Raw genomic sequence first — 16,289 nt, 5'->3', positions numbered from 1 at the left:
GTGCAACAAATGAGAACTCTGCACTCCTCTCTGACGCACAGAGTGGACACCCTGGATGACAGGAGTAGGCGCAAACACATAAAAATCCGCGGAGTCTCCGATGCGGTGTCCGCGGAGGAACTGCCGCACTTCCTTAGGCGGCTGATGGCCTCATCCCTACCCGCCAAACAAGCTAAACAAATCCCGCTGGACGGAGCTTACAGGGTCAATAGACCACAACGCGCCCCAACGAGCCTGCCCAGGGATATTATTCTCAAATGCCAAACCGTTACAGACAAACAAAAGCTCATGAAGGCGTTCCAAGAACGGGCCCCCATGTACTTTGAATCACACCAGCTGACATTTTACCAGGATGTCACCAGGGCAACACTTCACTGGAGAAAAACCATGCAACCTATTACAACTAAGTTGCGAGAGGCTGGCGTGGCCTACCGCTGGTCGGCGTCCCGAACCCTTACGGTCATCAAAGACGGAAAGGTGCACACAGCGTCTTCTCCAACGGATGCCCCCACCTTTTTCACAGCCCTGGACCTGATGAGAGGCGCTGGAACTCCACCGAGACCGGCAACACATCACCAATGGGACATACCCAATGTGACACCCTTTGTTCCAGCTCGGAATCGCAACCCATCTCAGGATCAAGACTCAGTGACTTAATCGCAGCTTGACCAGCACTACTTCAGTGCACCTCCCCAATGTTGGCGGCAAAGAAAGAATTATCTACCACCGAGCCACAATATAGTGGCAACCTGCAAAGCGGACTGTAGCAATTGAATATTCCATGTTCTTCTCTCTTTTCTAATGTACCTAGTTTTGGTTTAATTTCATGTTTTCACTTTGTGTTTTATGTTTCATGGCGTATACCGCCAGATATTCCACCAATGCTGACACACGAACAGACGAACCCGTTAATTCTAACCACAATCTCCCCCCCCCCCCGTCTCCCCATAGGTTAGGGGAACACAAGAACGACAGGGGCCTCTGCCACTGCCCCTCACCAACTACCTACCTAAGAGGCACACGCCTACAAACACACTGCACCACTGACTTACCCACCCTTCAACCCCTCATGGGTGGCCAGACGATACGACCCACGAAGGCAGCCGACCCCTGATAAGGCACCACCAGGAACCCACTCACCATACCTTGACTGCCACGGAAGCCCTTTACACATACACCACATAACAAGACGTTATGGTATACCTCTGCTTAAAACCACTAGCCTAATTGGGTTACTTCTTGTTAAGTATTAACGTCGACGCTCCATCACTAAATTGTCACTCAACAGTTTAATACACTACTTTCTGACATCATGCTTTACGTTGATTTATACTGTTTGAATAACGTTCCTGTTCATATTGAATGCCATATAAAAAGAAAAATGAGGCACTTACTACCTGGAAATGTAATTAATGACAATATCTCTGTACTAATCCATAAATGTGGAACACCCCTGCATTTCCCTTTTCTTCATTTTGTACCCTTTATATATGCCTTAACAAAATAAAGAATTAAAAAAAAAAAAAAGGCAATAGCTGTGAACACAGTATCCAGATCCTAACCAGGTGGCTACCATTTCATCTGCATATAAATCTTTTAGTCTGAGCCAGCTTGTAGAGTGTCTCACAACCATGTGAGTGGATTCGATCACTTTTATGACATAGATACAGTTTTAACTATATTACCCTATGTATATGTTTTATTCTGTTTGTAGATTCAACTACCATTTTCCAATTCGTGGTAACAATTCATTTTAATGTGTGCTCTCACAACTATTTACTATACATTTGACTCCTCCATTGACACTTGCCTTTATTTTTCTTTATTATCTTTTCTTTCATGATCTATATACCAAATATACTATATACCAAAACCACTTTAATTATGCTAAAGTTGTTTTGGTGCTTAGAGCCAAAATAGCGTAAAATTTGTGTTTAGTTATCAAGATACAAGATATTTCAAGGTGGTGAAGATGTAGCAATTACTCATTGTTTCTACAGTGTAAGACATTACGTTTCAAATATATATTTTAGTGGACAGTCCAACAGTGTCTTTTTTTATCAACTTGTTCTGCAAAGTAATATCTGTCATTGCAGAAACATATGATAGAAAATTGAAGATTATGCTAGTTTTGCGTACTAATAATCTTAATTTTAATAATGACAGGAGGTGATTATTTTGCATAAATCCCTTTACTATTCCAGAGCAACAAAGCACACAAAGAAAAAAGGAACCAATCAGAAACAGGCAGATAGTATAACATACACAAAAAACAAGGGGAAGGAAGATAGTACAATAATCTTACTCCTGAGCGGGGGTTAACCCCTAGTGCAACAAAATGCACTATAAAACTAAACAATAAGGAAGGGAGACAGGAGAAGGGACAGGATCAACGATAGAGTGTCCTGCAGAGTGGTAGTTGCCTCGTTATGGAGGGGTGACCTTTAGGATAGGTTGGGCTCGGGGAGATCACAAAAGAGGATAGAGGAAATATAATTAAAACCTCACTTTTAATGTAAATAATTAAAAGGGGGGTATACAAACACATTTTAGTTCAAATAACTGTTGTAAGAAATCCTCAAGTGATAGTTACACTGCCTGTTAACAGAGTGAAATGCCACTATGGGAACAACAGCTACAAATTAGTAGTGTCAATGATGTATCGATATACCAGTATCCGGGCTCAAGGAAAAATAGCCAAGTCCCAGTGAGCTGCACTGAAGCTGATAACAATATTTAATGCAACTGCAGTGTCTGGACTCCAAAACAAGCTTGAGAGTGCCAGTATACTGCAGAAAATAGCATCTCAGAAATGATGACAGGGTCCTGTGTTAAAGACCGTGAGAAATAGCATCTAGAGGTATGTGCTGGCGGGAGTATCTGCAGTATGGTAAAGGAGGTACAAACTGCAAAATGTTGCCTGGTATATTCTGCAGGAACCGGCTTAATGACCAACAGGCTATGGGAAGAGAGGGGTTAACTACAAAAACTGGAAATCCTAGTGTTATGGTATGTGCTGGCAGGAGGATCTGCAGTATAGTAACCAGGAGGTACAAACTGCAAGATGTTGCCTGGTATATTCTGTAGGAACCGGCTTAATGACCAACAGGCTATGGGAAGAGAGGGGTTAACTACAAAAACTGGAAATCCTAGTGTTATGGTATGTGCTGGCGGGAGTATCTGCAGTATGGTAACTAGGAGGTGCAAACTGCAAAGATGTTGCCTGGTAGATTCAGCAGGAACTGGCTTAATGACCAACAAGCTATGGGTAGAGAGGGGTTAACTACCAAAACACTGGGAATCCTAGTGGTATGTGCTGGCAGGAGTATCTGCAGTATAGTAACTAGGAGGTGCAAACTGCAAAATGTTGCCTGGTATATTCTGTAGGAACTGGCTTAATGACCAACAGGCTATGGGAAGAGAGGGGTTAACTACAAAAACTGGAAATCCTAGTGTTATGGTATGTGCTGGCGGGAGTATCTGCAGTATGGTAACTAGGAGGTGCAAACTGCAAAGATGTTGCCTGGTAGATTCAGCAGGAACTGGCTTAATGACCAACAAGCTATGGGTAGAGAGGGGTTAACTACCAAAACACTAGGAATCCTCCTATGCTTGCGGTCCCTAAGTACTTGTGCCTTCGAGGGCACCCCCTTAGCCAAAAGCCTACAATCTCCTATGGAAATACAAATAGAAAATTTCCCACCAATACTGCTACAATGAAAGAAGTGGGCTGGAAATCAAGTGCTGCTGGGTAACGGCCGAGCCGATGCCGATAGAAAGCTCTAATTGGTAAGAGGTCACCCTTAGTGCAGTGACAGGTCACTCTTAGTAAACTGACTGGTGGATAGCGCCAGTGATGTTTCCCCTGACAAGCGTTTCACCTCACAGGTTCATCAGATTTAAATGTCTGGTGAAGTTCTCATTGGTGGATTTAAACAAATTTAACCAATGAGAACTCTTCTATGCCTTAATGGGTGGGTAAGTAGTGGAGCAAAAAATTAACTCTTACATGTTTGGTAGAGATTAGTAGTAAAGATGCAAAAAAAAATATATATATATAGAATATATATATATAACGTGAATGATACGAAAATATTACTGAGAGTATTAAGGCTTGTGAAATATATACTAGGCATGGTTCTTAACCAAAACGATTTGCCTGGCGTTATCCACAAACATTGTGGAATAGAACATAAGACTTAACTGGTAGGAAACTTGAAAGAGCTATTCAAAGTTAAACTTGCTAAATGAAAGCATAATCATAATAGTGTTAATCAATTAACTCTTTACAACCTTATGTTACAAAATAAAACTTAAGCTTAATAATGACTTTTTGCAGCCATTATGTGACAGAAATGAAGACTTAAGCATGATAACATTATACAATGAAAGTTTCAGCCTAATGTTGTTAAATGAAGACTAAAAAATAGTAGTGGAAAAATAACTAATTGTATAGGAAGACTACTGCTATTTACATGAGGAGCGGTGATGAGGGATTGTGGAGTGATATGTGCAGGACGGCCATTGCTAGTGTATAAATGGAGTAAAGTTAAACTCCTCCTAAGGGTGTTAGGGTCTTAAGTTCATGGATCCACTTGGACTCCCTTTTGAGCAATCTTAGGTTAAAATCGCCTTTTAGTATTTGTAGTTAGCCTCTCAATCGCTTGGAAACTAAGGTGTGAGGTATCGCCCTGATGTTGGGAGCGAACGTGGTTAGAGATAGGTGTACTGATGTTACAATTAGTGACGGAATTCACAGTTAACCCCTCTCTACCCATAGCTTGTTGGTCATTAAGCCAGTTCCTGCAGAATCTACCAGGCAACATCTTTGGAGTTTGCACCTCCTAGTTACTATACTGCAGATCCTCCTGCCAGCACATACCATAACACTAGGATTTCCAGTTTTTGTAGTTAACCCCTCTCTTCCCATAGCCTGTTGGTCATTAAGCCGGTTCCTACAGAATATACCAGGCAACATTTTGCAGTTTGTACCTCCTAGTTACCATACTGCAGATACTCCCGCCAGCACATACCTCTAGATGCTATTTCTCACGGTCTTTAACACAGGACCCTGTCATCATTTCTGAGATGCTCTTTTCTGCAGTATACTGGCACTCAAGCTTGTTTTGGACACTGCAGTTTCATTAAATATTGTTATCAGCTTCAGTGCAGCTCACTGGGACTTGGCTATTTTTCCTTGAGCCCGGGTACTGGTATATCGATACATTATTGACACTACTAATTTGTAGCTGTTGTTCCCACAGTGGCATTTCACTCTGTTAACAAAGAAGTAGGTTCCAGCTGTTGCTTAGCAACGCTGGAACACAATAAACGTCAGACCCGATCTGTGTATCGGCTGAACGATCTACTCTGCTCTCCTCTCGTGCATTTTGGCGGTTTTAGTTCTACACACACTTGGTGATGGTAAGCACTTAACTTGTATGTGTATATTTTATGTTTGCTATGTATGTCATGTCATATCTGCCATCCTGAAGAAGGCTCCAGATGTGAGCTGAAACGTTGATGTTTATTTTTTTATTTTGTATATGAATTAAAAGTAAAATTTTACTTTACAAAGACCCTGGAGTGCATTCTGGTTTTTTGGATACCTATGATTTTTTTGCTGAAATCGCACCGGGCATCACAGTCATTATATACCTGGAGTGTAAGCACCTTGGATTTCTCGGATTCAGGTAAGTCATTGCCGATATATACATATATATATATATATATATATATATATAAATATATATATATATATATATATATATATATATATATATGTATATATCGGCAATGACTTACCTGAATAAGGTTAACCCAGCTACAGAGAAGGAAAAAGTAATAGCGGGGGGTTGGGGAAATACTTGCCTCCTGCCATTATTAAAATCAAGATTATTAGTACACTAAAGCTAGTATGATCTTGAATTTTATTACATGACAGGAGGCTTCATATTTTGCACTTTTAATGCTAAGGCATAAGTGAGAAGGCGGCATGAGAAGATAGGCAGAGGTAAAACGTCCGAACGGTTACATAGGTTACAAGTTCAGCCGTGAACAGTCTGCCACAAGTAAGATGTCTGATTACGAGACCCCTGCCACGAGGACGGAAGAGGCTGCCACACCCCGAACCGAGTGAGCACCGAATGAAGGGTCAATCCCAGCTAGAGATAAAAGCCATGGGACCCATCGGGACAATGTGGTAACCGATACCGGCCCATGTGTTCTAACATATGACACCAACAATTGTCTGGATGAAGGAGTTTGATGCGTAGCTGTAGCAGTCACGTAGGCATGTGGTGCCTGGACGACACAAAGTTGGGGTTCCGATGGGAAAAACAGGTAGAAAATCGCTGTTGAATTCGACTTAGTACGTTGAGACCCCCGAAAAGTGACCACTTCTGGAGAAAACGAGACAAGGTCTACATCAAAGTGCCACCTAGGTGGTTGATGTATCAAACTGCAGAGATGTTGTCTATGCAAAGTAGGATACAGCAATCGGATCTCCCTTTCACTAGGTTTCGTATAGCGAAGGCACCTGCCAATTTTTCCAGGCAATTGATGTGCAGGGTGAGTTCTTCTGTCATCCAGACACCGTCTGTGGCCATCTGCCCATCGGTGACACCCCAACCCCATTGACTGCCGTCTGTCCGTGTGCCAACAATGGCTCTGCCGTTCCATGCCTGCATACATTTGAGCCACCATCAAAGTTCTAGCCGTACTTCCTCTGTCATGGGGACCGGTTGGTCGTATTTGGGATTTCTCCTGAGGAAACGAGCTTAGGCGTTGCATGGCCAGATAGTGCAGTGGGCCTGGGAAAATTGCCTGGATGGAGGAGGATTGAAGGCCCATTCTGAGCCAGCATTCTGAATGGGATCACGTCCCAATGCATTATTTTGCATATCTTCTCCGAATTGGCGTGACTTTGGCAACTGGAAGTCGGAGTGTACATAACATCGAGTCCATGTCGAATCCCAGAAATTCTACACATTGAGTTGGAATCAAAACTGATTTAGTCCGATTCACCAGGAAACCGAGGGATTTTAGCAAGGTCACAGTGTAATCTGTGGTTGAGGCTAGATGACTTCGGATCTGATCCGAAGAGTAGAATGTCGTCCAGGTAAATCAAGCAACGTACGCCTTGTCCTCGCAAGTGGCCCATCACTGGTTTTAGGACGTTCGTAAAGCACCGACTGTTGGTGTGTATTGGCAAGGACAGATATGCATCTTTAAATCTTTCTCCTGAAGGAGATCTCTCAGTAGATGGATACCTTCCATTTTGAAATGGTGGTGTGAGACGTGTGCGTTGCGATCCCGTAGATTTATTACCGGTTGTAATTCTCCTGTCTTTTTTCCTCACAAGGAGTCCCGGGGTCCCGGAGTCGACGCCGGTTCAATGGCTCCTTTTCACCTGAGGTCCCCAAGTTCCTGATCCACAAGCTGGGCATCTGCAGTCGTGAAATGCAGCGGACATGGAGGATGGAATTGCACTGGAGAACTCAATGCGATAAACATGAACGATTGTAGAACCTAGGAATCCGACGAAGGTTCTATCCACTTTGGGAACAAATGAGAGAGGCGACCCGCAGGGGGTACTGCAGTTAGCACAGAAGGCACAGTTATACAATTGTGGCTTACCTGATGTGAAACTTGCACAAGCTCATCCATGGCCACTGCGGCCTCTGTTGGAACCTCAGGAATCTTGGAAGGGTTGTTGGCAGCCCACTTCCAGATAGAATGGTGGAGGGTATGAGTATCTGGGGCCTGATGGCCAGAAGCGGCTGGTGGCACGACCCCTCTGCCAACCAGCCAATCCTGTGTGTGTTGCTCCGAAACACCCTGTGTAATGATATCTGCACTACATTCAGGGATGTAAACACGTTAACGTGTTTGTTCAGTTCTTTCATTAACTGATGACCAAATAATTGACCTCGAGCTTGAGGGTCTAGGGCTGCCCAGTGTCTCTCTGAAGTGAGGGCCACACTCATTGGGCCCACTCACATACGTTGTGTGCCCAATCTGCTGTAAATTATTCATCTTGAGCATATGCCTCATCTGCCAATGTCATAACACAGCCAAGTGGCCCAATCATATCCAGGAATTTGTCCTGGGCTCTTTTAAACCCCTTTTCGACTCCTTTCCTTGGTACTCTGCCTCCCCTTGCCATGAAGGTCAACATCATTTGGTCAAACTCAGGAGTGTTTGTGACCTTATCTGGGAGCAAAGGTCTGGCGCATTTGGACCTTAAGCATTTGCAAACTTCTTTGTCCAGTGGCTTGCGCAGCCAGAAGTGCATGAATTTTAACAGATGAGGGGGCGGCAGCCAATAACCTGAGCGGGGATGGCAGATATTTTGTGGGTCAAACATCTTTTGGCCAATCAAGCAGGTAAATTAGGTGGACAGCGCTAAGAATTATTATAATAAAATCATACATACACAGGTAGCAGCAGATTTCGCAATTGTGTGTCTTACTCTTAAAAAAAGGGAAATAAAAGTACAATGATAGTGCAGTATGTTATGAATAATATGGTTATAAAGATATATTCCAAAGGGGCACTCACGTTTTCCAGAGCTTATAAAGCTCTATTTTAGGAGCCTGGACGGAACAATCCCCGTCTAAGGATTTCTTTTTGCTGGTATCAGATTCCCAAGGTAGTGCGATTCATCATATGAAAAAAATAAGGATGTATACCAATGGTACAGTACGTATGTAAAAGTAGGATAAGTAAATAATATTTGGCCTACTTACATTTGCTAGAGCAATGACCTGCTCTAGTGTATGGAGCTTTAGGTGGAACAATCCCCACCTAGGGATATATGTAGATCAGGAACAGCAGAGTGATGGTGAGAGTATAAGGAGCTCAAGAATGACTGGGTATTAAAACAGAATCTTTATTAATAAACAGAATAAATAAAACTATTTAAAAGTAAACTATATAGTAAAAAGAAGTATAAATAAAACCAGTCCTTTGTAGGCAATCCTTAATCTCCACTTGACATGTTTCGCTTACACTTTTGAGAAAGCTGTAAGCGAAACATGTCAAGTGGAGATTAAGGATTGCCTACAAAGGACTGGTTTTATTTATACTTCTTTTTACTATATAGTTCACTTTTAAATAGTTTTATTTATTCTGTTTATTAATAAAGATTCTGTTTTAATACCCAGTCATTCTTGAGCTCCTTATACTCTCACCATCACTCTGCTGTTCCTGATCTACATATATCCCTAGGTGGGGATTGTTCCACCTAAAGCTCCATACACTAGAGCAGGTCATTGCTCTAGCAAATGTAAGTAGGCCAAATATTATTTACTTATCCTACTTTTACATACGTACTGTACCATTGGTATACATCCTTATTTTTTTCATATGATGAATCGCACTACCTTGGGAATCTGATACCAGCAAAAAGAAATCCTTAGACGGGGATTGTTCCGTCCAGGCTCCTAAAATAGAGCTTTATAAGCTCTGGAAAACGTGAGTGCCCCTTTGGAATATATCTTTATAACCATATTATTCATAACATACTGCACTATCATTGTACTTTTATTTCCCTTTTTTTAAGAGTAAGACACACAATTGCGAAATCTGCTGCTACCTGTGTATGTATGATTTTATTATAATAATTCTTAGCGCTGTCCACCTAATTTACCTGCTTGTTTTGTTCTATTGTTCACAAGGTAAAAGGAACTCCTTGTTGGTGAATAGCTGCTTTATTGGATAGAGAGCACTTATCACTTTTTTCACTATCTGTTATCTTTTGGCCAATGGAGTCAAAGAAAATCTCACCGTCCGGTGGTTCCAAAACCATTTCCTCGGTCATGTCACTCATCTGCAGGGGCCCACCCAAGAATGTTTCTTTGACAAAAGAATTGAGGCCCCATGTGCCATCATCTGAATGGAAGTTGTTAGCTTGCCATTCATTAAGGACTGATAATGAGGGAGGTATATTGTGCTCCTTGTCCGAAGAGGCGTTATGAGTTGTGGGGATCACTGGTCATGCCTGTCTTCCCTTCTTAAGGGCTTGAACCCTTTGCCCTTCCAATGGCATTTTGCCAGGCGTCCATGGTCCTTTGACTAGGAGTCTGGGTCGTCAGACACTTCTCTCCTTTGAGAGTGTTTAGGTGGCCCTTTGGTAGTGTCCTGATTGGTGACACAGGGACTGCCTGGGGTACAGTGGTCAAATACGTGACACACGATAATGCAGACTGACGCAAAAGCTGGAGCTCACCCAATAACAAGGAGACTGCAAGTACAGCTCCACTCGGCAGCACAATATGGGGGGGCTCACCCCAAGCCGGGTTACTAGGCCAAGACCTGACCAGCTGACTCACCCCCAAGGTTGTAACTAACCTGAAACAGGTCACTGTGGCAGGTAGTATGTAGCAGAGGTGAAATCTGCACAGTTTTTGACAACATTGGCAGCAGACAAAATATTTCTGACTATCCTGATGAAACTAACAACCAACAAGGTTTAAAATGGCCGCCGCAGATCTTGCGATGCAAGAATCAAAATGGTCGCGAAAAATGGTTGCAAAATGCGGTTTGTGGGAAAAATTTACAAACGTTCACCCAAAAAAATGCGAGCGGAGGTAGAAGGGAACGATCGGGGGAAAAATCAAACATGAAAACAGGTGAATGGACAAAACAAACAAACGCCAAAAGGCCAAGAATGAGACGCGCCCAGCAAAGAAACCGAGAGGGAAAAAAGGGAGACAAATGCAAAGGTTGAATCGCATTTGGGCAGGGAACAGCCTGTCGAACCTGCAAAATCTACCGAACACATGTAGTTCTTTGTTAGCGCGCAGTCGGTAGAATAATGCCCCCGAAACAGGAGAACGCCAATGCAGGAACGTGTGTGAAAGGTGAATGCCTGGAGGGCGGGCGAGTCCCAACGCTCGCCACTTTCGGGAAAGTTACCACACTGCTACACACTCCCTTCTGGGGTCGTGAACCCCAGAAGGGAGTGTGTAGCAGTGTGGTAACCTTCCCGAAAGTGGCGAGCGTAGCCACCAAGCAGAGGGGACCTGACAGGCAGCAGTGAAAAACCATGGGGAAGGTGAGAGGGAGCAGGGAATGGTAGGGAAAAGGGCTACAACCATGGCTACCCAGAAAAGGGTCCCAGATCAAAGGGAACCCACAGACCCAACACTCCCCACAAGAAAAGGGATATAATAATACCACAACTAAAATAACAGTTATTGTAACTCAGGACTAGCTCATTTGCACATTACATTAAACTTACTGTGACATCCTTAATAAAATACAAATAACCAAATTATATGGTGAAGCATTCAGGAACTCATAATAATGCATTAACATATTTAAAAAGTGGTGGAGAAGACAGGAACTAACAAGACATATATCCCCTTACTCCAGAATTCATATTATGCAAATCTGTCTGAATGTGCATATTAACAAGCTTTACTATTCAGATAGTGCATATAGTTGTTTCAAGATCTCTATAACAGATGGCGCTGTACAGGCTCCACAGCTAAATCCACCTAGTTTGTTGAAAGAACAGGAGAGCACATAAAACATTTAACAATAAACAATAAATAAACAATAAATACATTTTACACACCCTGCACTTATAAAGGGCACAGGGTGACTAAAACATAAGAATAACCTGTGGACCTACATAAAGTGTGCATTTTCAGCTACCAGGGATGATGACTACTGTCGTACAAACATTATTAAAATGTGTTTGATTTTTAATATTAGTTAGCCCATCTTTTCTTTCAAAACCTCAATATTGCTTTCAGTAAGTGTCTGTGCATTCAGATATCTCCAAGAAATTTTCATGAAAAAGAGACTAATGCTAAACAAGAGTCCCCAGCAGCCCATCCCCTACGAGCTGCTTGGACTAACAAGGAAGCATTAGCCTGAGCAACAATGGGCGGCTGTGATTGGCAAATACCACTTTCAGCCTATCACATTGATCATTGCTGCTATGAATTGGTATGACTAGAATGATGTTTGTTTTCTCTGCCTTAGCCATTCCTATGGTGGGGGCTAGGCTGTGTACTTTTCAGTATTTTATAAAGATATAATCATTGTAAAATGCTGATCAAGGCTGCATTAAAATTTCAATGAAATTCCAACACAATTCAAAGATAACATAAGACAAACAAAGTACTTTGTCTTCTAGTAAAGCCTGAGGTTGACAAAAGTTTACAAAAGGCACCATCAACGTTTGTCCAATCCCAGCAGCCATTAGAAATGATGGCTGTGGGATTCAGGTTCCATCTATGGAGGATCCCACGGTCTTGTATGGTCCTCAGTGTTGTACTCTCACGCACGTGTGAGAATAAAACTGTGACCGAAGCTCCTGGCAACTAAAGCACCAGTAGCCAAAGAGGACAGCAGAGTGAAGATGGTGGCGGTGGCCAAGAGGGACAGCCTGAGTGGCTCAAGGCCACTGGACTCACATTGAATCTGTCTGGTGTAAAATATGCAAAGAGCTCCGAAAATGGCAGGTCTGCTTTCAACTGCTTATAAATGGCTTAACACTAAATGGAAGGAAGGGCCAGGGGACTCCTGGTACTATAACCAATTCAATTAAATGAAATGGTTATAGTACATACAGTGTCCCTTTTAGTGAAAGTTTAGCAGGCATAGGCAACCTTTGGCACTCCAGATGTTTTGGACTACACCTCCCATGATGCTTTGCCAGCATTATGGGTGTAAGAGCATTATGAGGGATGTAGCCCACAACATCTGGCGTGCCGAAGGTTGCCTACCCCTGGTTTAGAGGTTGAATTGAGCCAAAAGGTAAGTTGCCAGTCAAATAATTAACAGACTATGGATACCAATTCCAGTGCCCTTATAGCTATAAAGCCAGAGGATGCCCATCTTGTCTGGCTGTAAGGATATGTTTCAGTCCCCACTTTCCTGACCCTAAATTAGACCAGAGCACATCTAGTGCATTCTTCCAAAAGAGTTAACCCTTTTAGTGGCTAGATGGTCCTCAAGCCCTTTGCCACCAGCATACCTCCATGTCTAACTAAATACCCTATGAAGCATTTCATTTCAGAAAATATTTACTGGAGGCAGAGGCATATCAATATCATTGCTTGGAGGATCTGATTTTGCTATTTATTTATTTTTACTTTTGCTTGGGTTTTTTTGTCATCTTTTAGTCATTTAACAGTTGTAAAAAAAAGAAAGGTTGATGATAGAGATTAAACAGATTTTTTTCCTGTATTCTGCCATGAGAAATATACGATTTCTAATGAGAACAACAGCACATCAGCCCCGGCCTCAGTTAGCTTTATTCAAAAAAACATGAATCAAATTTTATAGGCAAAGCAGTAGAAACACAAAAATGTTAATTGTCTCAAGATCACTCTATATTTACTAATGTACAAACCACCACACAGGGGTTGGAGAATTCTCTTCCTTCTGCCCAGGTAATTCACAAATCCCCATGTATCTGTCCATATAGAATGCTGGATTTTGACATTGCAATTATAGTTTAATGTGCAGATTTAGAGAAAAGGTTGTTTAACGCTCCTGTGCAGTAGTTTTGTCATTGAGAACATGAGTTTGTTTATTGATTAAAATGTTAAAGCAAACACTTGATTGAAGCAGATTTACTTTCTGTTTATTCACAGGACAATTCTCTTCTGTTGCATTCTTCACAAAATGTGACTGTAAACGCACGTAACTCTGACGGTCACATTACAGGCAGACTGACAGTGGGTAAGTCTCAACTCAAATTTCTCTATATTACAAATATTGGCACAATGCATGTGACGTGTGCTCCACACAATTAAGTTATGAAAAATAAATCACTTATTAAATTAAGTAATACCTGGGATTTTAAACATGTTAAAGGGGCTATCTAGACAACCTAAACACTACATCTCTGTGAAATGCTTATGCATGTTTAAGTGGGGTTTGACATTAAATAGGACTCTTTCCAGGACACGCAGGGACTGCCTCCTTCCTCAGTCAATTTGACATTTATCAACATAAATTCTGTCCATCTTGGATAGCAGTGATAATCTGAGAGTGTTGGTTAAGCACGTAGACTCTTGACGGCATAACCAATACCAGTAGAAACTGGTCCACGTGACATTCAGGCTTTTTTATTGCTTACTTCTGGTACCTTTTTATATTTTGTATTGTTCTATTAGCTATGCATTTTATCCATCGGGCGCACCTTGTATCTCTCATTCTGTTTCTCCAGTTTTCTAGAAGGGTTTGAGGGTTACCCCTCTCTTCAGGAGTGCAGCCCATCCTACTTTGTGATCAGTTTTGTAGCGCTATTCCACTCCCCTTCCTTTGTATCTATATAATCATGACAGACACATGTTTTTTTCTAACACACACTTATCAGTAGTCCTTACAATGCCGAGATATTTTTTTTTTTTTTTTATTATTGCAACAAAACTAGGGCGGGAGAGGGTGGGTGCACCACAGCAGCCTCTATGGACCAGTTTCTACTGGTATTGGTTATGCCGTCAAGAGTCTACGTGTTTAACCAACACTCTCAGATTATCACTGCTATCCAAGATGGACAGAATTTATTTATCTTTGGTATAGCTAAAATCCTCAACAGCATATGAAAGAGAGCAAAAAACAGACTGAACCAATGGTGCAATATTGTAGGTAAATTTTGCTACAGAAAACACTGAGGTTACGATGTGCCAACTCACATGTCAGAAAGCGATAACCAGCAACAGGTAAGACAGCGTGCAGTGGTATTTAAGCTCCCCACTTGTAGGATATCCCTCTAATCGTAGTTGCAGTGTAGGTCATATACAATTAAAGAAAAAGGAGAAGGTCCATAGTGCTCTCTATAAAAGTAAGTTCAAGTAATAATAAGAAATATACTTACAATATAAAGAGCAGAAAAACTGCTCTATGTGCCAGGTGTGGGTGGAACAATCCCCACATAGGATTCTTTGGATGATTCTTTGGATGATATAGTGCTTCTGTTATAAAACAAGGTATACAATAAGTAAAATAATAAAAGTATAAAGATTAACCAAAATATAAAGGTAGTCAAAAAAGGTTACTTTTGTTAACAGAGTATATAAAACACATTTATTTTATCCCTCTGGCGCACCCTGTATCTCTCGTTCTGTCATGATTATATCTACATGTTCCATTTTCTCCTTTATTGATGACTAGAGATGCAGCTAGTTTTGAACACATATGTGAAAAATGTTATATATTGATGGCTTTTATTTAAAAAATCTAAAATGCAAATATATAGCTAAAGAATAAAATGAAGGGATATTATAATATAAAATATAATAAACTATCTTGTTTAATTTATACAAGTAAAATAAAAAAAAATTGTAATACTGAAATCACAATTGTAGCAAAGAGTAACTAGGATGCAAAAGAATAAACTCGCCAACTAAGAATTATATAGGGTGTTAAAAATTGCTTCTAATGGAGAAGTATAGTTCAGGAGAGGTATATACGGAGCGGAGTTGAAAGGCTACATGGCATGGAGATGAGGGATAGGCAGAGAGATGTGCGATATAGAGGGAGTGAAGCTGAGAGGTGAATGGGATGTGAATTTAAAAGATTTACATGGAGTGGATCTAATAGGTGAAGAGGGATTGGAGCTAAAAGATATACAGGGAGCAGAGCAAAGTGATATATACAGCTAGTGGAGATGTCAGGTTTAGAGGGAATGGAAAAGGAAGACATCAGGGACGTAAGCTGTATACATTGAGTTCAGTGAGGGAACTAATGTAGAGAGGGGCCTGGTGCAAGAATATTTTTGGATCCACCTATCGCAAAAGTGTCAAAAAGGTAAATCCCCTTCTGTTGTAAAACACCCACAAAGCTTTGCCAGCTGAGTATCTCCATTTGCCAATCCTTCTAGGGTTGTATTTAGCACTGAGCAGTGTTTGTCCATCCTTTCGGGATTGTATTTAGCACTGAGCAGTGTTGTGTTTGTATGTTTGAATGTAAGCATGGTTTTGTATGGAGTATGTGTATGTCACACACTGAATACCAGCTTTAAAACACACAGAATGGAATAATTATTTTTTCTGAAAAACACCTGACTATTTTGGTTTAGTTACAGTATGTGATCATGCATTGTATAAGGCTGCCACAACGTCCATGTACTCCATTCTTTCAGGTCCTATTTATTGAGTTGAAATCAGTAATATACATTGAGTGGTACACAAGATGCACACGCAATGGAGAGGGGAATTTAGAACGTGGGTAGTTAAATGATATAGAGGTTTGAGGTATGAGATGCAGATGGAATTCTAGTGTGAGGTTCTCATGGAATTCTAGTGTAAGATGCAGATGGA

General features: G+C 41.4%; 1 protein-coding gene across 5 annotated transcripts in view; it reads left to right on the top strand.

Moving 5' to 3' along the window:
• The window catches only part of SGCG (sarcoglycan gamma), a 263,284-nt gene that overhangs the window by 189,360 nt on the left and 57,635 nt on the right, over positions 1–16,289 (top strand). For all 5 annotated transcript variants that reach the window (XM_063429771.1, XM_063429762.1, XM_063429787.1 and 2 more), the window contains exon 4: positions 13,617–13,704. In XM_063429771.1, coding sequence (XP_063285841.1) covers positions 13,617–13,704 — 88 coding nt within the window. The remainder of the gene's footprint in view (positions 1–13,616; positions 13,705–16,289) is intronic.

The sequence above is a fragment of the Pelobates fuscus genome, chromosome 1, assembly GCF_036172605.1.
Source record: "Pelobates fuscus isolate aPelFus1 chromosome 1, aPelFus1.pri, whole genome shotgun sequence".
NCBI lineage: Eukaryota > Metazoa > Chordata > Amphibia > Anura > Pelobatidae > Pelobates > Pelobates fuscus.
The sequence above is the reverse complement of the archived record's forward strand: the minus strand, read 5'-3'. Positions and strand labels throughout refer to the sequence as shown.